The sequence below is a fragment of the Vicia villosa genome, linkage group LG2 (assembly GCF_029867415.1).
Source record: "Vicia villosa cultivar HV-30 ecotype Madison, WI linkage group LG2, Vvil1.0, whole genome shotgun sequence".
In the NCBI taxonomy this organism is placed as follows: Eukaryota; Viridiplantae; Streptophyta; class Magnoliopsida; order Fabales; family Fabaceae; genus Vicia; species Vicia villosa.
The window spans coordinates 72,585,050-72,611,784 of NC_081181.1; the positions used below are offsets into that span (position 1 = coordinate 72,585,050).

The 26,735-nt window shown below is 36.7% G+C and overlaps 2 protein-coding genes and 1 long non-coding RNA gene across 3 annotated transcripts; 1 reads left to right on the forward strand and 2 right to left on the reverse strand.

Annotated features, from left to right (window-relative positions):
• The first annotated feature begins 6,315 nt into the window (after positions 1–6,315).
• Positions 6,316–7,312, forward strand: LOC131646282 (uncharacterized). Its single transcript, XR_009297391.1, has 3 exons — positions 6,316–6,409; positions 6,811–6,871; positions 6,962–7,312. It is a non-coding gene; the product is annotated as an uncharacterized LOC131646282 (long non-coding RNA).
• A 1,255-nt stretch (positions 7,313–8,567) lies between these two features.
• Positions 8,568–9,179, reverse strand: LOC131649344 (uncharacterized). Its single transcript, XM_058919107.1, has one exon. It carries the CDS (start codon positions 9,177–9,179, stop codon positions 8,568–8,570), a length of 612 nt encoding a protein of 203 aa, XP_058775090.1.
• A 14,265-nt stretch (positions 9,180–23,444) lies between these two features.
• Positions 23,445–24,747, reverse strand: LOC131646283 (metalloendoproteinase 2-MMP-like). The gene has a single exon (XM_058916368.1). The coding sequence runs from the start codon at positions 24,727–24,729 to the stop codon at positions 23,629–23,631; it is 1,101 nt and encodes a 366-aa protein (XP_058772351.1). The 5' UTR covers positions 24,730–24,747; the 3' UTR covers positions 23,445–23,628.
• Positions 24,748–26,735: the final 1,988 nt, after the last annotated feature.

The window sequence follows — 26,735 nt, forward strand, 5'->3', positions numbered from 1 at the left end:
TCTTCAAAGCATTTTCAAACGTTTCTTCTTCTTTAAACCCTAACATTCCTCCCCTTTCCAAACTTTAACAATGTCTGCTAACGCCACAAATACCACTGTTTATGAGACAGACTCTAACCCTTTGGGAGCCATTATTTCTCGTGAAGAGGAAGAAAAAGGGTTAGATTTCGTTCCTCAACCAAGAGCCACAGAGGCTAAAGCCATTATCTGGCGGAATCAGATGTTAATTCCTTTCCAAATCACTGATAAGCTAATGGCTTTCTCAGGGCCTCTTCCAGATCCTCTTTCTCACCCAGAAAAGGTTAGCAAGTTCTTTCCCGCGTTTCAAACTACAATGCCTATAGTGTTTGATAAACAACGTCCCCTCGACCTGAAATTCATGGATCCCTCAGTGAGGGTGTTTCGTTCAACTCCTGCACCTGGCAACAAAGATTATTTAGCTTGGCTTTACAAGGTTCAAGCGAAGAAACAACAACGATGGGAAGAATTGGACATTTTCGACGCTATCCAATTATCCAAAAATGGTCATAGGGTTTGTCCCCCTATGTTGCTTGCTTCATTGTTTTTCTGGGAAGGTTCGACTAACACCTTCCATTTCCCTTGTGGTATGATGACTCCCACTCTTTTCGACGTGGCTGCCATCACAGAGCTTTCGCCTTTGGGTGAAATCTTCGACCCAACTCTCTCAACAGGGATGACTTTAAACTTCGACAATGCTACTATTACCAAATATATGCAAGATCACCATGACAAGTCCACAGTCGAAGTTTCTGACGAAGAACATGTTGCCTTCCTCACCTATTGGCTCTCGTACTTCTTATTTTGTCTAGGGTCTGTTCAAATAGCCAAAGCTTACATACCCATGGCTATTCAGATCCATGAAGATCGAAGAATTTCTTTAGGTAAACTTTTACTTGTCTATCTTTATCATACTTTAGGTATAGCGTCTCTAAGAATAAAACGCCTTCATGAAACTCCAAAACAACTAGCTCTATCAGGTCCTTACTGGCTTTTACAACATTGGTTAAATGCCACCTTCGAGTCACATATTGGTTTTACTGTTTCTAGATCCATTCTAGAAGTCATGTATAATCGACAGGTCGAGGGCATCAAACTTGCCCTACAAACTCCTCAAGATGAGTCAAACAGACCTAACCTTCTTAAATATGTGAAAGTATTTTCTGAATGCAAAACATTCATAGCTTCTATGTCTCCTTTTTCTAGTCGGTGCTTTGGGCCAAGTTGGTTTAAAGCCATTTTTCCCGGGAATACTCCAACCCTTCGAGCTCAATTGAATGCCATTTGGGCTGCCTTTTTGACTCCAACACTTCTGTCACATCGCATTGAGTCAACTGGCAAGTGCTACGGGTTCGTGAGCTATCAAACAAATCTGGTCTCTCGACAATTTGGCTTGAGCCAAATGTTACCCAAAAGCCTGTACACCCATGAGACTGACATCTGTTGGTCTGGTCGACCCTTCACCTCTCGTCAACACCTCGACTGTCTAAAATTCCACAATATACAGTGTCTAGAACACCCCACCTTTACTTTCCAGAACTCTTACTTTACCACTAAAGAATTCAGTGAGTGGTGGTCTGAGTATTACCAACTATACGATGAAGATTCTTTTATCAAAAAATTGAACATTGCGTTCGACGCGTTGGAAGATCAACTCACTATAAGTAAGTATCTCCATATTTAATGTCAATTATTTCAATTGTTTATTGCAATCTGCAATGTTCTAACTTTAATTTTAGACCTTTCAGGACCTGATCCTGCTAATCAGGTCGAAGTACCTGTTGCCAAGCCCACTCGAAAACGTCCCAGCACGTCGAACACCACCACAACCAGAAAAAACAAAACTGTGAGAAAGGTATCACTCGACCTCTATTTCTTATCAGTGTTCATTACATCTAAGCATCCATTAACTGTTTATTCTTCCTTTAGTTAATAGTTCCTGAGGATTCAGACGAAACTACTTCTCCGCCGAGGCAAGAAGGCGAAATTTTCTCACGACCTCCTCTTCCGACTCCAGCAAAAAAGCGAAAGATTATCAAAAAGATTCCTAAGGTTGCTGTTCACACACAAGCAACCCCAACAGCAATCCCTTCTTCATCTCAAATTCCTTCTGAGGTAGAACTTAGTATTATTTTCTAGTGCACTTCTTCCAAAGGCTATATTCTAATATGTTTCTTCTAAATAGAGTGCACCAACTGTTGACCCTACCCAGGAAAAGATTGTCGAGACTACTGAAAAGATTGTTGAAGCTGCTGAACAGACTGTTGAGGTTGCTGAAAAGATTGTCGAGGCTTCTCCTGGTTCTAGCCTTTTTAGCCCTCAAAGGACTGACGCTTTTGGAAGTGCTACTGATTCGACTAATACTTCCAGTCGAACTGGCCCACAAGACAATCCTATCATCAGCCAAACTCAACCTGTGGCTGAAAATGTTGAAACTATTAACTCCACTTCTCAACAAGAGCCTACTGCTATTTCTCAATCAAAACAACAAATTGTTGTTGATGACAATAACTCTAACAGTTCTCTCAGCCAAGAAGAAATCTTGAACTTGAAGAAAACAAACCCTCTAGAAGCTCTTATTCGACTTCAAAAACTTAGGGCAGATTCTCCCGATATTCCTGATAACACCGCTCAATCAGTTGATCCTAAAAATGAGATCGATGCTTCCCTTGTAAACGCTATCTGCCAGCTTCGAGCTCATTTGAATGAACCTGAATTTCTTACTGTTCTTGAAAGCTCTGATCATCTTGGTGGAGAGATTCGAAAGTTGCTGGATTTGCATGTTAAGGCTCCTCTCCCAGCTGTTGTTGCTCAATTCTTCTTCAATTTTGAAGCATATTTCGACCAACTCTGGAGTGATCTTATCACTAAGAAAAACGTGAATCATCAAGCAAAGAACAAAGAACTTGAAATGAACAGGGAGTGGGATGCCAGTGCAGCTTCAACTAAAAAGGTCGAAGAGTTTCAAGAAAAAACTAAAATTTTCTGACAAGGAAGGGAAAATCAACAGCAAAATTGCTGATTATAAGGCCCAGATCGATGCTCTCAACCAGAAAATTCAAGATCTTGAACAGGAAAAAGTTACTTTGGCTCAGACTGAGAAAATTCCTTCACCTGAAACTATTAATCAAGAAATTTTCAAAGGTCTTGGTCATGGCGAAAGGGCTCTCAAATTGAAAGGCAGCATTCGACAACTCAGACAAGGATTGTCTCGACTTGACTCTAAGATTGACTTTGAGTCTACCAAGCTAGCTTATTTCAGAAATAACTTTCCTTCCTTGTAATATTGTATTCATCAGCCTTGTAATGAATATTTTTGTAATGACTGGCCGCGTTTGTGGCCATTTTTAATCCAATATTTTGGTTCTATTCTATTATGCGAATTTCTTGAAGTATAGGTTTATATTTTTTCAAATATTTACCATTTATCTTCAAGATTCGACCATCTGAATTCAACTCTTCGATCTCGTATGCGTTGTTTGAAAATACTTGCAGAATTTTAAACGGTCCTTCCCAACTTGGGGACTGTCGCACGCTCGCGAAATGTGAACAGAGTCGCCACCAATATATTTATCCCAAAGAGGGAAAGGAATATCAGAAAACCTGGAATAAGGAAAGGATAAGAAAAGGTCTTTCGACCAGAGATAGGGTACGGGAGTCGGTTACGCAAGGGGAAGGTGCTAGCACCCCTCACGCCCATCGTACTCGATGGTATCCACCTATGTTTGTTCTATTCTAAGGGTGTATAAATCTAAAGCTTAATCACTAAGGGAATGCATGCAAATGAAAAAAGAAGAAACACGGGGAAAATAAGATTTATAAATAGTTGTGCTCGCTTAGGCCCTGCGACCCAATGCCTACGTATCCTTTTCAAGAATCAGAGCGCCGTAGTTCGGCTCTTTAGTTTTTGTTTGTTTTTGTGTTTTTTAGTTGAACAGTTACATTCGCACTCCGCTGCTCGACCTCTGGAGTCTTAAGCTGGGAATGGAGCGGAAATAACGTGTCCGATTAGGAGAAAGAGTGCCCTGAAGGCAAGAGAAAGAATGCCTCGGAGGCAAGAGAGAGAAGAGGAAAAATTGGTTTGTGTCTTTTAGGTATAATTCCATGATGGACGAAAACCCACTACAAGGCTTCGCATCACTTCCTTACTTTGTTTAGGTCTGAGCCTTTATTAGATATTTTGAAATGTTTTTGGTTGGGTGTATTTTAAGGGAAATTAATTTGTGACTTGAATCATGCCTTAAAAAGAGTTTTTTTGAATATTTAGAGAATGCACATCGAGGCCTACGCCACAATCGTTTCTCTAAATGAAATACAGTTTTTTGAATAATTAGAGAATGCACATCGAGGCCTACGCCACAATCGTTTCTCTAAATAACGGTTAAGAAATACACCGAGGCCTACGCCTCAATCATTTCTCTTCCGCTAAGTGGGAAAGAACATACATCGGGGCCTACGCCCCAATCATTTCTTTCACACTAAAAAAAAGGCATTAGCATGATTCGCGTCGTCCTTTATTAATGTTTTAAAGTTTAAAAGAAAAAGGAAAAGAAAACTAGCCTAAAATGAATAACTAGCTTAATGTTATGATTATACCTAAATGTTAGGATTTAAAGGGAAAGACTAAGCCTAATGATCATGAAGATTATAGGTCCTAAATATAAAGGAATGAGATTACAAGTGAGATCAAAATTACAAGTAGAAATTACAAGTAAACAATGATATAAAATTAGTGCAAAAATGACTAAAAGAATGACTTGAAAGTATAGCACAAAACATGAAAACAAATGGTTCAAAATATAGCACTAACATGAATTAAAAGGTACTATTTATTCTTATGGTTTTTATGGGAGCAAATGGACTACAAATCAAGTAAAAGACTAATACAAATAGCCTAAAACTAATATTTTTGTGATTATTTTTATATGACAAAATATGTGCTAAAAGTCTAAAATGATAAGAGAAAAATTAGTATTTTTATTTACTAAAAGCAAATAGAAAAGAAATCTAATTAAACTTAACTTCTAGTAATGGAAACAGGGAGGTGTGAAATGAAAACAATGGTGTGAAGAGCAGGGTGCAGGGCCCAGTAGCAATTGGCCCAGAATGATTATTGTTACTGATTGCCGGAAAATTTATGGGCTCAAAGGGGGTGCATTAATGAATTCGTTGGGCCCACTGAGTTTGTATTGATCCATATTTTTGTTGATTTAATCTTCAGACTTAATAATCCATAATTCTAGTTAATTAAGATAGTTAAGTCAATTAATCAGGAATTAAACTTTTTTTTTTTTGGTTTATCACCACCGGTTTAGTCCGGTTCGGGGGTCAGTTCTGGCATCAAGTGGTTCCAGCCCCCTCCCGATCGTAGTTGCGGGGGATCGAACCGTGGTTCTCCCTACCAAGTTCAGCGCCAATCACCACTGAACCAACTAACGATTGGTGAATTAAACTTTATATTATACACGAATCATGCCAATTGATTAATCAAATTAATAACATTATATGAAAAAAAATAATAAAACGAAAGAGGATTAGGGTTACATTACTCTGCGACGTTCCCAATTCTCTCTGCTTCTTCCTCTTCACGATGAACGGCGCGACTATTCCTCCGATCCACACTCAGCTCGATCGAAAACAAGTTCGGTACCTCTTCAATCTTGATCGTCGGTCCTTCTTCTTCCCTTTTAGTAGAACTCGCGTGACGCTGATGCGATGGTGTCGAAGATCGAGTGAAGGCGAACGGTGATGAACGGATTGAGGCTATGGCCGTTTTGCGGTGATGTTGACTCGTTCGTCCGGTAACATTGTGGTGAAGATGCTGGAATCGCTGAGTTGACGACGAAGATGATGATGAAGATTATGGCATTGAAAGAGCGATGAAGCTCTGTTTATGGTGATTGAAGAAGCGATGAAGATGATGAAGGAATCGTGAGTGGGAAGGATGAACTCTGAAGATTGGAGAAGATGAAGTTTGTTACTGGTTTGTTACCGATTCTTTTTCTTCTTTTTCTTTTCTAATCCGATATTTTCTTCTTCTTCTTCGAGCTATCCTTTCGATTTTTCAACTATTGCTGAATTTTCCATCGCAACGAGATGATGTTGTTCTTTGATTGTTGTAGCGATGAAGGTTGTTGCGTGAAGGATTCAGTGATGATGATTGCTATGAGGATGAGGATGTTGCTTTCGTTGCAGGTTTATTGAAGACGGTGATTGAGCGTTACGAGAGGTGTTGCAAAGATGATGATGTGTATGGAGATGAGGGAATGATTGAAGAGATGGTGAAGGTGGTGGATCATGAATCGAGAGGATTGAAGAATTGTGGAGTTGTGAAGTGAAGGAAGAGAACCCCTTGGTTTGGATCCAGCTCTGCCTTTATAGCCAAATGAAGGTTAGTTTTTCTGAACTCTGAATTTCTATTAGGATCCTCTTCTTCTTTCTGTTATCAGTTGGGAATTCTGTTATTGCTCTGAGTAACTGATTTTCTGAGTTAGTTAGGTTGAGTTAGTGAAAGAGGTTGGTTAGAAAACTGTTAGAGTTAGTTGGTTATGGTTTGTAACTGAATTAGTTATCAGTTTTGTTAGTTAAAAAAACAGTTAGAACATTAGAAGAATGGTTAGGAGAAGTAACTGAATTGGTATAAATGTTGTGTGAAAATAGTTAGGAAGTTAAAAACTTGTGAAAAGCTAGTGAAATTATCAGTGTGGTAATATATGTACAGGGTTGGTATGCGGCTGAATTGATTTGTGCATTTCTCTGATTTTCTCCCCCTTTTTTACTGAATTGGTGCAGGGACCTGGATTGAATTGGTTAGAGGGTGTAAGTGAGCTGAACACGTATATGCTGGATGAAGGTATATGGCAGCAGCTCTGCTATTTTTTTTTCTTTTCTCAAACTCTGTTTTTGAACTGATATGGGATGGTAATGTGGATTTGTTGTGCAGGTTGATTATGTTTGAATGTGCAAGGCTGCAGCAAGTTGGAACAAAGTCTATCAAAGTGAAAACAAGTGAAACATCTTGGAAAAAATGGAGAAAGAGAAGGATAAATTTTAGGAAGTGTTATATACTTCTCGGTGTAATTTTGTAATGAGCTTTTGTAATTTGGATATGAATTGTTTTATGTAATGTATTTTAAACTTGGACTTTGATGAATATGGAATGGTTGACGTTAGCTGATTAGAAAAAAATGGTGAAAAATTGCTTAATACTTTTGGGTGAAGCTTAAAACCTGAACCTTGAATGAGGGATGTAAAAATTAATGTGGCTTGAATAATATTGGCCTTTGTGACTAAAGTCTTTTGATGGTATTTGGATGATAATGGATTTGAATGTTGAATGATGGATATAACTTGATGAGTGATGAACTATATGACCATAATAATATCAATCAATACGCCACGTGAATAGGGAAATAGAACCTAATCCATATTGATGCTTTTAATCCATCCCCATTGATTTAATGACCCAATAATAATCTTAATGAATGAATGTAAGAAATTAGATGACCTGATGAATGTATGCATATAAACGCAAAATTTAAGCCAGTTAGAGATAAAATTAGATGGGCAAATTTTGGGGTGCAACAGGACCATTTTCCCAATACTTTATTTCTTTGATCCATGGGTAGAATAACCTTCCACACATAGTCATTTACCATGAACGTTTTTCCTTTTACTTTTTTGTTATAAGCCTTCGCCACCTTTTGCTTTTGTTTAATCAATCTATCTAACGCTATCAATCGTTCTTCGTCTAACTCCACTAATTCATCTAACATCATACTCCAATACTCACTTGTCGAAAGGTCGTTTTGTCGTTGAATTCTAGCCGACTGTAGATGAATTTCTGCAGGCAAGACAACATCATGCCCAAAAGTTAAACGAAATGGGGTAGTATTTATTGCTTCTTTTGGCGAAGTTCAACAGGCCCAAAGGATTTGGTCGAGTGTTTGATGCCAGTTTCTTGGCTTCTTCCCTACATGCTTTTTTATCAAGTTTATAATAACTTTATTAGCTGCTTCGACTTGACCATTAGCTTGACCATAATAAGGGGTTGATGTTAACAGCTTAAATCCTGTCTCTGCTGCAAAAGCCTGCATCTTTCGGCCAATAAACACTGATCCTTGATCAGTGGTAATAGTTTCTGGAATCCCATATCTGTAAATAATATGTTTCTGTATGAAACTAATCACCGCTTCTTGATCAGCATTAACTAATGGAATTGCCTCTATCCATTTTGTAAAATAATCTATTCCTACTAAAATAAACTTTTGTTGTTTAGACGATGCAGGTTTAATTTCTCCTATTAAATCCAAAGCCCATCCTCTAAAAGGCCAAGGCTTAACAATAGTATGTAACTCACTAGCCGGAACATGTTGAATACCTGAAAATTTCTGGCACTCTTGACACCCTTTTGCGTACTCAATGCAATCTTTCAACATTGTTGGCCAATATAAACCTTGTCTAAACAATAACCACTTCATTTTATAGCCTGACTGATGGGCTCCACAAGCACCACTATGGACCTCTGACACAACCAGATATGCTTCGGCTTAACTTAAGCATTTTAACAATACACCTTCAGCCGTTTTCTTGTATAACTCGTTTCCCAATATCACATAATTTAAAGCTCTGTATTTAATTTTTCGATCAGTTCCTCCGACTGGATTGTTTAAGTATTGGACTAATGAGTTTCTCCAATCAGAATCTGCCATGTTGTCGATGGCAAAAATCTCCACAATATTCAAATTCCCATTTTCATTAATTTTGTCTTCTACACCCCCCAGTTTTGGTATCGACAATTTTCCTATCTTATCCAACGCATCATGAGTTTCTTTCTCTTTGACTTCGATCATCTTTTCTAATTTATCTTTGGGAACTTTATATCCTGAAGCAATTTGTGCCAATTCATTGGCAACATAGTTATCAGACCTTGGCACATGCATGATCTCGACATAATCAAATTTTTCCAACAAGTGTACCACCATAGCGTAATAAACTATTAAATTTTCTTTGATGCACTTATACTCTTTTTTAATTTGTCGAATAACAAGCTTAGAATCGCCTCGGATTTCGACTCGCATTGCCTCCAAGTTTACTAGAGCTTTTAAACCAGTTATCAAGGCTTCGTATTCGACTTCGTTATTAGAACACGCGCCCTGCATTCTATAGTGGAATTTGGTTGGAATTCCTTGAGGAGAAATAATTAAAACTCCTATGCCTGATCTATTTTTATGACTGGAACCATCAAAAAACAACTTCCAATTCATTTGGTCGACTAGGTTTTCTGATAAATTAATCAGCCCATGTTCGACTACAAAATCAGCCACGATTTGACCTTTCATAGCTTTTAAAGGCACATATGTTAAGGAAAATTCAGTTAACGCCAAGGCCCATTTACCAATTCGATTATGTAAAATTGGTTTAGACAACATATGCTTGATAACATCATAATGAGACGACACATACACATCAACAGGCTTTATATATTGCTTAAGTTTATTACATGAGAAGTACAAACATAAACATAATTTTTCAACATCATTATACCTAGTCTCAGCATCCACTAAGGTTCGACTTAGATAATATATAGCTCTTTCAATGCCATTATCATCCTCTTGGGCTAACATACTCCCAATTGTCGAACCAGATGCAGCTATATACAACTTCATACTCTTTGTCCTATTTGGGGGTAAAAAAATAGGAGGCTTGGTTAAATATGCCTTTATTTGGTCGAATGCCTGTTGATGTTCTCGCTCCCATTTGAATTGATCTTGATTCTTGAGCTTCACTAGTGGTGAAAATATCTTCGTTTTACCACTTAGATTTGAAATAAATCTTCTCAAGAAATTAATTTTTCCCAACAATGACTGGAGTTGTTTCTTTGTCTCTGGCGCTTTCAGCTCCAAGATTGCTTTCGTCTTATTTTAGTTTATCTCAATACCTTTCTTGTGGACTACGAAACCTAGGAAATCCCCTACATGTACACCAAAAGCACATTTTAAAGGATTCATTTTTAAACTGTATTTCCTTATTCTTTTAAAGGACAGTCGAAGATGGTCTAAATGACCATTCTCAGAATTAGATTTTATCACAATATCATCAATATAAACCTGCATAAATTTATCAATAAAATCATGAAACATAGAATTCATAGCTCTTTGGTATGTTGCCCCATCATTTTTTAAACCAAAAGGCATTACGACCCATTCATAAGTACCTAAAGCACCTGGGCATCGAAACGCCGTCTTAGGCACATCTTCTTCAGCTATAAAAATTTGGTTATAGCCTGAATAACCATCTAATAAACTGAGGTATTCAAATCCCGCTGCGGAATCGACCAGCATCTCAGCTACAGGCATGGGATATTCGTCCTTAGGGGTAGCACTATTTAAATCTCTGAAATCTATGCATATACGAAGGGTACCATTTTTCTTTATTACGGGCACTATATTAGCTAACCATTCGACATACCTTGCAGTTTGAATGAACTTGCTTTTCAGCAACCTTTCAATTTCCACCTTGATTTTTTCCATAACCTCTGGTGCAAATCTTCTGGGAAGCTGCTTGATGGGTTTCTTTCTTGGTTTCAAAGGTAATTGATGTTCTACCACACTTCGACTTAAACCAGGCATTTCATTGTAATCCCAAGCAAAACAATCTTTATATTCTTTCAAAAGACGAACCAACTTGATTTTTAAATCACTTGCAAGCTTCGTACTCACATACGTAGGTCTCTTAGTGATTCCATCGCCCAAGTCAATTTCTTCAAGAGGATCTTGAGCTTGCATTCTTTTTACTGATCCTGAAGGATCCATCTCGAAGCCCAAGGGTTCGTCATCGTATATCCCATCAAGTCTCTCGACTTAGAGATCGACTTCCTGATTGTTTTCACTCTTTACAATCATGGCCTCAATAGCCATATTTTCTTCCAATTCGGCTTCCAAAGTCGTCTTTATCTTATTTTCGACTAAATAAGCCGTTATTCGAGCCAGGTATTCTGACTCAGTGGTCATCATCTTTGACTGCTGTCCCCTGCTCTAGAGGACTTTCATGATTCAATGGTTCATTGGGATCTTCTTTATTCCAAATGAAACCATAATTTGGGTCTAAGTTCAAATACTTAGACACACTTTCGTCAGAAGAATACACCTCTTCTGCTTTGTAGCATGGGGCTACATTTGCTAGATGCTGGTCGAAATGCTTTCGACCACTATCAGTTTTGTAGTAACTTTGATCAGCCTCAACATTTTCAACTATACCATCTGGCCTCCAAATAGCCACACGCTGATGCAAAGTAGAAGGGACTGCCCCTACGCCATGTATCCATTCTCGACCCAGTAGTAATTTAAAATTGGCTTGGGATGCAATCACCATAAAAATGGTTGGCCTGGTAGTCGAACCTACAGCCAACTTCACCTGAATTACTCCAAGTATTCCACTGGTCTTTCCTTCATAATTAGACAACACCATATTATGAGGCCTCAAGTCTTTGTTAGATTTCCCCACTTTCTGAAGTGAGGAATAGGGCATTAGATTCACAGCAGCCCCACCATCAACAAACACTTTATTTATTGGAACACCATCTACTTTTGCTCTTATGAATAAGGGTTTCAAATGATACATCATTCCTCGACCTGGTTTTTCAAACACAACCTGGTGATCTTCCACTACTCCTTTTCCCATTACATAATAGCAAACAAGTGTTTCTTCCACATTCTCGTCTGGAAGAAAGTCATCTTCATTCTCTGACACCTCAGATATTCTGTCGAACTCTGCTGGGAGCACTGATACAATTCCACAATCAATTAATAACTCATATGATTCTATATCAAAGTTATCATCAACCTCTTCATCTGACAGTGGGGAATATTCAGCCTCTTTCCCTGTGTTGAGATTCGGAGTTTCGTCGTCGACTAACTCTTTGATGAGTTTCTTTCCCAGGATCATTCCTGCAGCCAGTCTCTTATTTGCCACTTTGGCCTGTTCCTCAGTCAACTTCCTATGAAAAGTTTTTGGCTGATAATGAGAAAATCCTGCCTGCATCATCTTCGAATTTTCTTGCCCATTCTTATGACTTCTCTGATAACGCCTCCATTGAGTTCGGGTCATAGGGTTTTTTCCCTTGTAGTTTGGAGATATATAATCTTTCCTCTTAGACCCACTATCAGTCCAAGAACCTTCAGCTTTTGCTCCAACACCTTGGATCTGCCATTCTGGACGTTTGCCCCCTCGAAAGTTAACTGGTTTCACCCATTTATCTTTAGGGACATCCGTCTTAGGTCGAAAAGTCTTTGGCTTCTCGAACAGCTTTCTGTAGTCTCCATTCCTTCGACCACTACTTTCTCCTGTGTACATGAACTGATGATTTTTACCTCGACGAGGGTCGAATCTCACTTTGTTTGCAGCGTCAACATTGAAAACAGCATCACACCTTGGACATAAACCAACTTGAGAATTGTTATTGTGACATCTCTCAAGGAATTTCAGAAGGCTCTCTTTTGGTTCAGGATACACCATGCTTAAGACTTTGCCATCAATAGCAACATCTTTCCTTTCGCCGAAACCGTCAGTGGTATCGACCATCATCACATCAGCAAGCTCAGCATAATGGGCTTCCTCGACCTGCAAGGGATTAGTATCGACTTGCATTGATGAATTTGGTTTTTCTCCAAATTGTAGCCTTCCTTCTTTCAAAGCCTTTTGCACCAAATCCCTGAAAAGGACACATTGAGAAGTCTTATGACCCAAGAAATTATGAAATTTACAAAATCCTCTCTTTTTCTTTTGTTTAAGAGGGGGATATTTAAGTCCTGGGGGTACTATGATTTGCCCATCAGTCACTAACAAATCAATATTTCATCACATTTGGTTATATCAAACGTATATGTTTTATTAGCAAACTTTTCATTTTTGCTTTCGATCGGATTTTTATCTTTTGAGGGCTTAAGTAATTTACATACATATGGTGGTCCTGGCTTCAATTCAGCCACATTCACCTCTCCTTCCTCATATTCACTATCACTATTAGAGTCGAACTCATTAGTAGTAACATAGGCTATCTTTTCTTTCTTATGATATTTACTAACTCTGGCTTTTTCAGCTTTTAACCTTTCGACTTGACGCACCCTATCTGCCAGTTGTGCCATATCCCTTAAGTGCTGGGTATCTAATTTTTTCCTTATGGAATAATCTAACCCACCTGCAGCCATTTCGACTAAATCATGTTCAGGGATTTGTGAGAAACATCTAGATTTTAGTAACCTAAAACGGTTTAGATAATCATCAACCGCTTCTGTACCCTTTCGCCTTACCCCGGCTATTTCTTTCAAACTAATTTTCGACTGTCCCATATAAAACTGTTCATGGAACACTCTTTCTAACTGGCTCCATGAAAACAAGGATTGTGGAGGTAAGGTTGTAAACCAGGTAAAGGCATTCTTTGTTAAAGAACTTGGGAAATATTTCATCTTTAAATTCTCGTTGTTTGCTACTTCTCCAGCCTCTATCTGAAATCTAGCAATATGTTCGACTGTCGACTCGCCAGTCTCACCAGCAAATTTAGTAAATTTTGGGATTTTCCAACCCCTAGGCAATTCTGTTTGCCTTACATATTCTGACAACGGGGAAACGAAATTAGGTCTATGTAACCCCACATTTATCCCATTCTGAACTAAGATCTGTTCGACCACATTTGAGATATTATTGTGTCCGACATTGGCATCTTGTTGAATATTCCTAAGAACTTGATCAACATCTTGATGCCTTTGTACTACCCTAGGAATATTTTGTTCAATTTGGTCCCCATGCCCCACAGTTTCGACTACTCTTACATTCGACCCTTGGGAAGTTGGAAGGTTTGGCTGCGGGGGCGCCCCAAGGAAATCTGCTATTCTAGCCATTTGTCCAGCCAATATTTCATAACTTTGGTTTGTATTGTTTATCATGGGAGTAAAAACAGTCCCCATTTGTTGAGTAAGAGCATTCACCATTTCATGGTTACTCTCGTCTATCTGTTGTCAGATTGACAACATTGACGTAGTACTAAAAGATGGCAATGTTTGGTTGATGTAACCTATGCCCGTAGGTCGACCCCCTGGGTTTGATGATGTGCTTGTTGCCATCATATTATCAGAATACAACGAAGGATTCGTGTATAAACCCTGCATCATTGACGTAGGCATTCCAAATTGAGGGTTAAAACCTGGTGGAGGTACTACTCCTTGGAATGACGGTCGCACCGGGTTAAATGGTGACCGTACATTCGCTGGTGATGACATTAAAGTTGCTGTCGTCGATCCACCAGTGTTTGGTGTCCTAACTAGGGACGAATTTGCAGCATTTTGTGACGCTGTTCCTGTCAGAACAACTCCTTGATTTCTAGAAAGGTCAGACTCATTGACATTAACTTCAGACATATTAGTTAATTGCCGACCACTTCTTAATATCATACATAACGTTTAAACGATCAAATATACAACAAAATAGCAATTGACGAGTCCCACCAGGTGTGCCAATTTGTTTACCCAGAAATATGGTAAACAATCGCTAGTTTCCTTTTTAAAGGTTACTTTTGCGGAATCAACTAGAATATTCCAGGACTAATTGCTTTTTGTTTCGTTTGTATGAATTAAACTCGTATTGCGTGCAGCAGTAAAGTAACTTAAATGAACATACTGAAAATCAAGACTATAAATTATAGTAAATGCAGTAAATGTATACTGAAAACAATGCATAAGACAAATGATTGTATAAACTTAAATTGATACGCATACATACATTCCAAAGTAGCACTCGTTACTCATTTTTGCACAGAGATTTGAGTTTTACTTGTGTTCTGTAGAAAATGCGGACCCCTTCCCCTATTCCTAAACTTGCTTAAATAGTAAAAATATGACAACTGCTATTAACGGTCGACTAATCACTAGCTAACGCGTGTCCACGACATGCAAAATCTTTGTTTATGTGAGTTCCACGCGTCCCTCAAAAACTGCTGAAAACTGTCATCCTCGACTTCTGGTGTCTTCCGACCCCAACTTAAAACTTGGCAGAAACGCCTAAGTTTTGTGCACACTTTAGTCGAACGCTGATGACATTTGTGGCCTTTTTTAGTCGAACGACTTTGACTTGACCAGAATTCTTCAGTCGAGCTGCCTTAACTCAAGATATAAATGTCTTGTGCTTCTATCAAGGGCCAATTACCAATTCATTTGCAAGTCGAAAACTCAGGGTAACAAAATCCTAGTGTATGTTAAGCAACTTGCATTGGAGATGCTCTTATGTATTGAAATATGGGATTGTCATCAGACTAACATGTGACTCTTCTAACGGTTGATATGTACATACGTAGTCAATTTGATGTATGAGGACTCCCCATGTATGAGTGTTTGTTTTTTTTAATGTGAGTTACACTTCCTTTCAACGACTTTGAAGTTGGGGTTCTCAAACATATGGAAATTTCCCCCGCATAGATCCAATGAGTTAGGAATATGTAAAGGCTTTCCATAACTAGTATGAGTACAAGAAGAGCTCGCCCACGGTGGTTGTATTCTTTTACCTGTTCCATGTGTTAAGGATGTTTTCTAAACGTCAAGGTTTTCATCTCTAAAGCAAGGTTGTAAACTCTTTAAAGTGTATATGAACTCCTTTAATAATTTTAAGGATAAGTTCTTCATTGTGAGAAGTTCTTTTGTTTTAGTTACGAAAACGAGGGTGTTCCTAACGACGTCTAACACACTTAGAATGATTTTTTTTTGTAAAACGTATTTGGTGAAAATCAAACCACAAATAAACAAAGACACTGCAAGAATAAAAGGTAAATGACATAACATTTAAAGTTTGCAGAAAAGTAGATGGTTCAAACATACATAGCCCTTGCTTGACTCATTTCGCCCGTTCGCTTGGGTACTCTGAGTGTTACAGCGTGCAAGCATTTGTAAAATTGTGAAACTCTAAAACTATGTACAAAAATCTTTATTTATAGTGCATGAAAATAACTACTTTGGGGGGGGGGGTTGTCGACCTCCTTAAGAACCCCACGTTCTTCATCTTAACTTCCATCCCACGCTTCCACGTTCTATATTCAAGTGTCGTTTCTCTCCAAAACTTCAACCTGCGTGAAATATACTTTTATTTGAATCCTTTGGGCCTTTGTCCGCATCTTGGGCTCTTATGTACTTCTGGGCCCAATAAGTTATTTTTACTTTTGGTTCTTATTCGACCAAATGTGGTTCGACTTGAAAATACTTCTCTCATAATGCTCTTCATTCTCTTTGGCTGGATTTTAGCTCGAGTCAAAAATCTCAGCCAACACCTTTATAATGGTCACCTCCTTCTCTATTGAGAGTCTTACCCACTCCTTTCAACCACATCCACATGCTTTTCTCCATTTCGATTAATTTTTTTCTCCACTTCGAACCACCGTTAAGCCTCCCTTCTCGTTGATGCAGCCGCAACCAGAACCACCACCACTAAGAAATGGGGATAGTGGTATAGCTTTTCACATTTCAAGGTTAACAACGGTGAAGGTACCTCTATCTTGTTGTTTACAGTGATTTCTGGTAAACAACCGCTAGTCTTCCAAATTAAATGCTTTGGTAACTTACATGATCGACTAGATTGATCCTAGGACATGTGTCTAAGTTTTTGTGACTATACTTACAATTGAATTCATGTTTTGACGCAATTACTTCTCTAATGAATACACTAAAGTTTCTTGAAGACAGTAAATAACAGGAATGTAAAGTAATACAATTTGACAACTGAAGATAAATGACAAGAAATGATAAAGGGTTCGATTGGGCAATAAAAGAAACAAAAGAAACATAAGAAGTATGTAAGAGACTTTCACTACAAGAAAAGTGTGATATAGCCACCAAATGTTGCGACGTGATTATCACGTGGCTCAAAAAAGTGAGTTGCGACGTGATAATCACGTCACTAAAAGTTTTTTATATTAAAAAACTAAAACCAACGTTGGCACATGGGGTGTCTTTAAATAATATTTAAAAAAAAAGTTGCGAAATGAGAAACACGTCGCAACCTTTAAATAAAATAAAAAAAATTAAAAGCAGATAAAGTAGTCTGACAAAGGGGGAAAATTCAAAGGGGGGAATTTCAAATTTTCATTTTTTTTTTGTTGCGGCGTGTATTTCACGTCGCAACCTTTTTTTGTTAAACACGCCAGCATTTATGTACAGTCGTGTGCAGTTGACTGACACATTTATTACTGTGTAGAAGTTGCGACGTGATTTTCACTTCGCAACGTAGACACGTGAAAATCACGTCGCTAAAGGCATTATACCAATTCGTTGGAACTCCTCTTCCCAGAACCCCCTTTCTCCTCTTTCTTTCTTTCTTTTCCTCTTCTCCTCTTCTCCTTCTTCCCCCAAACCCTCTTCCTATCCTCCATAATCAACCATCCTCCCTCCTCAATCCACCATTTTCATTCTCAAATTCATCATCACAACCCCCCATTTCCAGGTAAACATTCAAACCTCACTTGTTCTTGTCAATTTTTTATTTTATTTTTTGTAAAAATCTGATTTTAATATATATTTGTAGGTGAAGCATTGTTGATTTTGATTCAAGGATAAGGAGGAGCTCACTCAATATTGTTCAACTTCATTGAGGTATTTTTTTTTTTCAATTTTATTTATATAATTTTTGAGATTTTTTATGTGATTATTGATATATATATGTTATAGATTAATTTGTGAGATTTTTTTATGAGATTTTTGTAGTATGTATATATAATTTTTAGAATGTTAATTTGATATATAATTTTTAGAATGTTAATTATTAGAATGTTATAATAATTAGAATGCATATTATTTATAGTATGTATATATATAGATTAATTTATAGAATGTATATTATTTATAGTATGTATATATATAGATTAATTTATAGAATGTATATTATTTATAGAATGTTAATTTTTATGTGATTATATAATATGTATAGTATGTATAATATGTATAATTATAGATTATGTATAGTATGTATAATTTTTAGAATGTTATAGTTATAGATTATATAATATGTATAGATTATGTATAATTTATAGTATGTTATAATTTTTAGAATGTATAATATGTATAATTTTTAATTTTTTAGAATGTAATATTATGTATAGTATGTATAATTTTTAGAATGTTATAATTATAGATTTTATAAAAACGAAAATATTATATATAATATGTATTATTGTTAGAATGTATATATTGTTAGAATGTTAGAATGTATATAATATTGTTAGAATATTGTTAGAATGTATATATTGGTAGAATGTATATATTGTTTATCTACTTCTATTGTAGAAAATTATTTACTTATAGTTGATATAAGTAAATGTTTAATTATTGTTACTAAAAAGAGAATGATTGGATATATGTGCAGTATGGAATATTATTTGTATTATCGTAGTTGGATGTACGATAGAGTGGAACCAGGAAGACGTGCACTTAAACCCAATTTTATAGAAGGAGTTAACAGGTTTATCACGTGGGCGTTTGCTTAAGAATGTTGTCGAAGCGAAGGAGGAGTTAGGTGTCCCTGTCTTAAATGTGAATGTAGACCTATAATTAGTGACCCAGATGAAGTGGTCAGGCATTTGTATAGAAGGGGTTTCATGGAAAATTATTGGGTCTGGACGTATAATGGTGAAAAATTGCCGAGTAACGTACCAGACACTAGCAGTACGCATGCTTCAAGTAGTCGTCCGTCAATGGAATATGAGGAAAGACCGCCTATTGAATATGAGGAAAACTTTAATCAGATCGGTGACATGGTTGAGGATGCTTTTGGTGTGAACGTGACCTATGATCAACCTGAAGATTGTGATGGGGAAGAGATGCCGAACGAAGAAGCGCAGAGATTTTATCAATTGTTGAATGAGATGAATACGCCGTTGTTTGACGGTTCGTCTGACTCCAAGTTATCAATGTGTGTGAGATTATTGGCCGCCAAGTCAAATTGGAATGTTCCTGATCAGTGTTTGGAATTCTTTGTAAAAATGATGTTGGACTCAATTGAAATGAAAGACAACTTACCTACAACATTTTATGAAGCAATGAAGTTGGTGTCGAAGTTGGGCTTAAGAGTAAGAAAGATTGATTGTTGCATTAATGGTTGTATGTTGTTTTATGACAATGAGTTTGGTACTCAAGATGGATTGTTGGAGGAATGCAAATTTTGTATGAGTCCAAGATATAAAGTTCGCAGTAGAGCCATTAACACTAATCAAGACCGTGTAGCAGAAAAGTCCATGTTTTATCTTCCGATAATTCCAAGGTTAAAAAGAATGTTTGCTTCAATGCACAGTGCAAGTCATATGACATGGCATCATACAAACAAAACAAGTCTAGACACTATGCGGCATCCATCTGATGGCGAGGCATGGAAACACTTTGATCGAATACATCCTGATTTTGCCGCAGAACCTAGAAATGTCAGGCTTGGATTATGCTCAGATGGTTTTGCTCCTTATGTTCAAGCGTCGGGAAGTGCGTATTCTTGTTGGCCAGTTATTGTAACCCCTTACAACCTTCCTCCCGAGATGTGCATGACAAAACCATATATGTTTTTGACGTGCGTCATTCCAGGACCTTCGAGTCCAAAAGCCGGAATTGATGTGTATTTACAACCTTTAATTGATGATTTGAAGAGGTTGTGGATTGGTGGAGAATGGACTTATGATATATCACGTAAACAAAATTTTACTATGCGAGCTGCCTTGATGTGGACCATCAACGACTTTCCAGCATATGGCATGTTGTCTGGTTGGGGTACACATGGCAGAATGGGTTGCCCGCATTGTATGAAAGAGACGAAGGCGTTTACGTTGGATAAAGGGGGGAAAAGCTCGTGGTTTGACTGTCACCGCAGATTTCTAACAAAAAATCATCCGTATAGAAAGAACAAGACAAATTTCATAAAAGACAAACAGGTAACAGATATGCCTCCGCCCCGATTGTCACCAGGTGCTGTATGGGACAAAGTTTGTGAGCTACCAAAAATTACAGATACTGGAAAGGCATGTAGAATTGAAGGATATGGGGTCGATCACAATTGGACAAAGAGAAGTATATTTTGGGATCTTCCATATTAGAAAGATAATTTGTTGCGCCATAATCTAGATGTTATGCATATTGAGAAGAATTTTTTTGATAATGTATTTAACACTGTGATGGATGTTAAAGACAAGACGAAAGATAATGAGAAGGCTAGACATGACATGGAAAAATGGTGCAATCGAAAAGAGTTGGAGTTGAAGCCTCAACCAAATGGGAAATTATTGAAACCGAAGGCTTGTTTCAGTCTGACCTCCCAAGAAGGTAAAGCGGTTTGTCGATGGTTAAAAGAATTGAGAATGCCCGACGGCTATTCTTCAAATTTAGCAAGGTGTGCTGACGCCAACACTGGGAGGTTGCATGGTATGAAAAGTCATGATTGCCATGTTTTTATGGAACAATTGCTACCAATTGCATTTGGTTCTCTACCTAAACATGTGCTTAATCCACTGACTGAAATTAGTCAATTTTTCAGAGATATTTGTGCTTCAGCTTTAAAAGTAGATGACGTCATTAAGTTGGATCGAAATATTCCAGTCATTCTATGCAAGTTGGAACAAGTATTTCCGCCTGGTTTTTTTGACTCCATGGAACATTTACCTGTGCATCTCGCCTATGAAGCTTATCTTGGAGGACCTGTTCAATATAGGTGGATGTATCCGTTTGAAAGGTTCATGGGTGATTCAAAACGATCAGTGAAAAATAAGGCTAGAGTTGAAGGATCGATATGTGCACATTACTTGCATCGAGAAACATTACATTTTTGCAGTCACTATTTCAAGCATTTGATGTTAACTCCAAGAATCATTCGAAATCCTGTCAATGTTAGTGAAAGGAGTCAATTCACTTTATCGGTCTTCGGGCTTCCAGGCCGTCCATCTGGAAAAAAGGGTGTGCATTGGTTGACCCAACAAGAAATGCAATCTGCCCATGTTCATGTCTTGATCAACTGCGTTGAAGTTAAACCATTTCTTGAGTAATTATACATACCCCTAACTTTTAATTTTCTTTACAATCATAAAACTCATTACTCTGAAACTTATAATGTGTTTCTTTTTAGGGAATTCAACAACACCTATTTTCATACTATCGGTGTACAATCAACATCTGGTGTCATCCATGCTCAATTCCCAACATCGGTATTATTATTCTGATTTATTAATTAATTCTGACAGGTAGAATGTATGTGTTATAATTTTCATGTGGCATGTGACATGTTGTGGCGTGAAAATCATGTGGCAACTAAATTTGTGGCGTGAAATTCATGTGGCAACTAAATTATATTTAACTTTTTTTTGTATGTGTAGGATGATTATCAGGCATTGCTTGTACAATTTCTGACTGCTAATCCTAAGTATACTCCAAGACCGGGAGAGCCGCTTCATCCAGATGTAGATTTTTATCTTTGGAGTAAAGTCATTGGCGGCAAGGGGCCTAACGGGTGTTTTTTTGGTGGTGGAAATTTGGCAGGCACCTTGAGATCTGATGATAGAACTCTATATCAAAGAGTTCTCGACGGGGAAGGAGGTTCACGTCCTGTAACTTTAACAGATGAACAGAGAGACACTGTAAGACAATTGGCGATAAATGAGGTGAGGCGTGAGGCGGCGGAACGTGAAGCGGCACTGAAAGCCCAAATGGAGGCCCAAATGGAGGCCCAAATGAGGGCAATGCGGAGTGAGCATCAGTGGGAAATGGAGGTCATGGCGAAAAGACAATCGGATATGGAGGCACAAATGCGACAATTTATGCAATCCTTTGGTGGAAACCAAAATATGGGGAGTTCTGCGCCGACTGATCAGGAAAATCTAAATAAGGATGAGTTTCCCGACCCGGATTGATTGTTGATTTAGTTTAGTTTTTATTTTGTTGTTATAACTTTTAATTTTGAATTTGTGTAAACTATTAATTAAATTATAATTACATTATTTAGTAATATTAGATTTATAATTTTACTTTCTTAATTTTAATATTAGATTTATATTTAGTTTATTGAATTAATTTATAAATTTTAATATATTTAGTTTATTAATTTAATTATATATATATATATTTATATATATATATATATATATATATTTGGTTTTTCAAAAAAAAAAAAAATATTAGTGACGTGATTTCCATGTCACTAAGTAGTGACATGTAAATCACGTCGCAACTAAAGTTGCTTTTCTGACCCAAACGCTGCTACGCCTGCTCTGACTGAAAATGCATTAATCTCTGACCCAAATTTTGCGACGTGATTTTCACTTCACTAAATAGTGAAGTGAAAATCACGTCACTAAAAGTTGCCACCTTGCCTCCTGCGGCGTGAATTTTCACTTTGCAAATATTGGTTTGTGATGTGATTTTTTGATTAGTGGCGTGATATTCACGTCACTACTGAGGCTTTTTTTTGTAGTGTTTGTATTTGATAAAATAACTTTGAAAAGACAATAATGGTGTTTCTTATACGTACATTCTCTGCAACTCTTTTCTCTAACACTGGTACTTTGAGTATATTGAGTAATTTGTACAAAAATGAACACACTGAATCCTAACATTAAGACTCCTATTTATACTAATTCGATCTTAACGGTCTTCCTCTAAAAATATGTCACGTTCAACGTTTGCATGGTTCTTTTGAATAAGAAGCTTACACGCGTCTTCGATGGATAAAACATTTCGATTTGAATTCAAACTCTTTCCTCATGTAAGCGCCAAGTCTTCAACGTGTTGACATAAAAGCGCACTCGTAGCCTGATATCATTACCCACCTACCAGAGCGCTTTTCAAAAACGCTCTCATAACCCACCCTACCAGAGCGCTTTTCAAAAACGCTCTCATAACCCCCCTACCAGAGCGCTTTTTAAAAGCGCTCTCATAATCCCCCTACCAGAGCGCTTTTTTTGCATCATTTTCCCTTTGTTTTTTACTTTTGTTTTTAATGAACCCTACGAGAGCGCTTTTTCTAAAAGCGCTTTCGTAGCTGTGCTGCTAAAACTTAAATTTGGCGTAGTGAATACAACTATATTCGATCCTGATAAATTGGGCTTTTTTCTAATCTTATCCAATCGAAAACCCATAGCCCAATCGACCCAAATGTCTCATAAAATTTGTTTGTATGTTTTCTTTGATTAATGTATTACTTTAAAAAAAGATGAATTCTTATTTATCCAATTTAAAAAGTTGGGTAAGGTTTCCTCCCGTATAAAATGTTTTGAAAACTTTATACAATTATAATATTTAATAAATGATTAAATAGATAAAAATTAAATAATATCATTTGATTGATTGAAGCTACACTATCTAATTTTTTTAGATAGATTGAAAAACTTAATAAAAAAAATTATCACAATAAATTATCAATAGCACTTATGTCCGCCAATAAACTATCACAAAAAGAATGAAGAATGTGAATAGTACAAAACAAAAATACACAGCACCGAACCGGAAATAACAACCTATATACAAACATATCCGTATAACCTACCATCGTATACTTTCTGTATAAAACCATCTACTAAAATTCTAACAAATAAAAACAACATAAACCTCTCCTCTACAAACTCAAAAAACCAAACCCAACAAACACCAAAGACAAAAACAACGACGCCACATGTCTCCGACCACCATTACTAGAATCTCTATCCCTCGAAGTAGTAGCAGTAGTAATCCCAGTAAAATTCGGATTCGAACCATAAAGATTCTGAATCCCAAGAATATCATCCTCCTCAAGCTCAACTTTCCTCGTTCTCGAACTTATCGTAGGATACATAATAGCCTCTTGAACCGACGTGTGCCCTAACCCTAAAACATGGCCAATTTCATGAACCGCAACGGATTCCAAATCAATAGCGTTAGACAAAGATGACTCCGTTACATCTCCGCTAACTACCCAGTCTTCCGCTTTATCCAAATGGAACCTTCCGTCAGTTGGAGAAAACGCGTGTGCTAACGTCCCTAAGACTCCGTCAAACGGTTCTCCGTCACCGTGATCACCACTGTAGAATCCAATTTTGATATCTGCGGTATTATACGACGTCGTTTCGTTGAAGGTTATTGTTGTTACTTTCGACCATTGGTTAAACGCGTTTGCGAAAACTTGTTTTGTTGCGTCGTCAAGATTCTCGCTAGGATCGAATGCGTAGGTTAGGGATGTTGTTCCCGCCGGCCACCGTGGCTTGCCGGAGAAGAATGTGTAATGTGAGACGGTATGGAGATTTGTGTCATTGGACTTGCCGGAGTTCATGGAGGTTGTTCCGTTGATGATATCCGCGATGCCGCATCGTGGTTTGACGATGTAGTTCATTGTTGTGTTATCGAGCTCCCCGGTGATGTTGAGATTGAAATTCTTCTGGTAAGAACGTACGGCGGATTCTAAGGCTTCGTCGAAGTCGTCGGTGAAGTTTGACGGCGGCGCGTTGGGGATGTAGCCGAAATGTTGAAAGTAGTTTTTGAGTTTGGAGAGTCCGTCGTATGTTTTGCCGCGGGTACAACCTGTGAAGTTTCGGTATCCGTCCCACGCGCCTGGTGGCGCGTGGTTAGACATCGGGATTTCAGATGGATTAGGAAATAAACGAGCTGAAACTGAAGTTAATGTGATGATGCTAATTAGTGTTAATAATGCTAAAGTGAAAATATGTTGGTTTTGAGTAATCATGTTTTGTTATGGAGAAATTAATACAATGTAAATTTTGTAATGAGAAGACATATGATTATGGATGTGTGTTATATAAGTAGTAAGATTTATGAGGTAAGAGACAAGTATTTGCATCTAGAAGTAAATATTATATGATATGAAATTGTGGAAAAAACATTGGAGTCTTCGTCAACTATGTTGTGTTGAAAAGGTTTGTGTCTTGTTTGAATGATTCGTGAGGAAATGTAAGGAACTTGGAAAAAGCGTTACCATTGGAAACTTCGATTTTGTATCTTGAGGACATGGTGAACGATATAATATATAGTTTAATAATGTGTATGGAATAATTAAAAATCGTGTATATATTCAACGAAGAAAAATAGTTATAACGAAGTGTCGTTTGACTTTGATACTTTAAATTCATTGTGTTGTTGTTTGATTCTAACTTTTGGAAGATGTTATTCTCTAAAGTTCAACAACTCTATTGAATTAATTAATACGATAACTGATGCAAATCCGAAGAGGAATAGGAGAATTTATAGATCCTCTTAAATTTAAAAAGTTAAGTTTAAAAGTTTTTCAACCTATTGTAAAGAAAATTTGGAAAAGCCTAAATAAAACAATATATATATATATATAGAGAGAGGAGGGATCAAATTACACCCGAAGAGTTACACCACGAGTTAAGGGATCAAATTACACCCGAAGAGTTACACCACGAGTTACACTCGTTCAAAAACTACATCTCGAATTAATATTTTTTAAATTCAACCGTTGGATTGAAACATAATATCATATAGATCATACCTATAAAGTTTGAGCTTAATCTATAATGATTTACTATATCATCAAGATATCCAAAGATTAACGTTAAAATGAGCTTTCATATAACGTTAATTTTGATGTGATTCAATGACATAGTAAATCATTATAGATTAAGCTCAAACTTTATAGGTATGATCTATATGATATTATGTTTCAATCCAACGGTTGAATTTAAAAAATATTAATTCGAGATGTAGTTTTTGAACGAGTGTAACTCGTGGTGTAACTCTTCGGGTGTAATTTGATCCCTCCTCATATATATATATATATATATATATATATATATATATATATATATATATATATATATATATATATATATATATATATATATATATATATATATATATATATTGTTTTATTTAGGCTTTTCCAAATTGGCATGTTCTATTAGAGTATCCACATCTATGCTATTCAAGTTAGTGGTATAAATGAACCCTACTTAATTTATTATATTTTTTTTACACCTTTACCACTTCATAAAATTTTCCAAACATTCATACCACTCACTTAAAACTCTAAATTGAGTCTCACTTGTCTCACAATTATTCTAAGCTACCGTGGTTTTTTTTGGTATTGGTGGTTTAAAAATTTGGTCCAATTTACTTTAAATAATAATATTTTCTGACACATGATGGCTTTACAACAAAATGCTACCACCGATGTGTATGCTCTTAAAAGTATTAAAAGTAAGAGCAATCGTCAATTACTAATTACTTTTGCACACCTTTTTGTTTAAGTTGGGTATATTGAAATTTTAATTGAAAAAGTGGTTTGTGTGAGTATTTGGATAAAAATATTGGGTACAGTGGTGAAAGGTAAAGTGATTTTTAAAAAAATATATTTATTTTGAAGAAAAAATATGTGAGAAAAAATAAATTACAAGAAAGATAGAAAGTAAAAGAAATATAGAGAATTGAAAGTTAGAGTATTCAAATCCTCCTTTCCTAGTATACAAATTGTTTTTTATTTTAAAATTTTCTTAAAACAATTATGTCATCAAAGAAATCACATGTTAAATCGCATAATAAATTATTCTCTTTAAAAAAATTTATGATACTACCTAAAAAATATGCAAACAAATTATCAATCACAAAATCTTTAAAATAAAACGGTTCAATCAAAATGTATGGTATTTTTTTCTTTTTGGTTCCTAAGAGAAAGGGGCCCTATTAATCCAGAGTCATGAACTGAGGTATAAA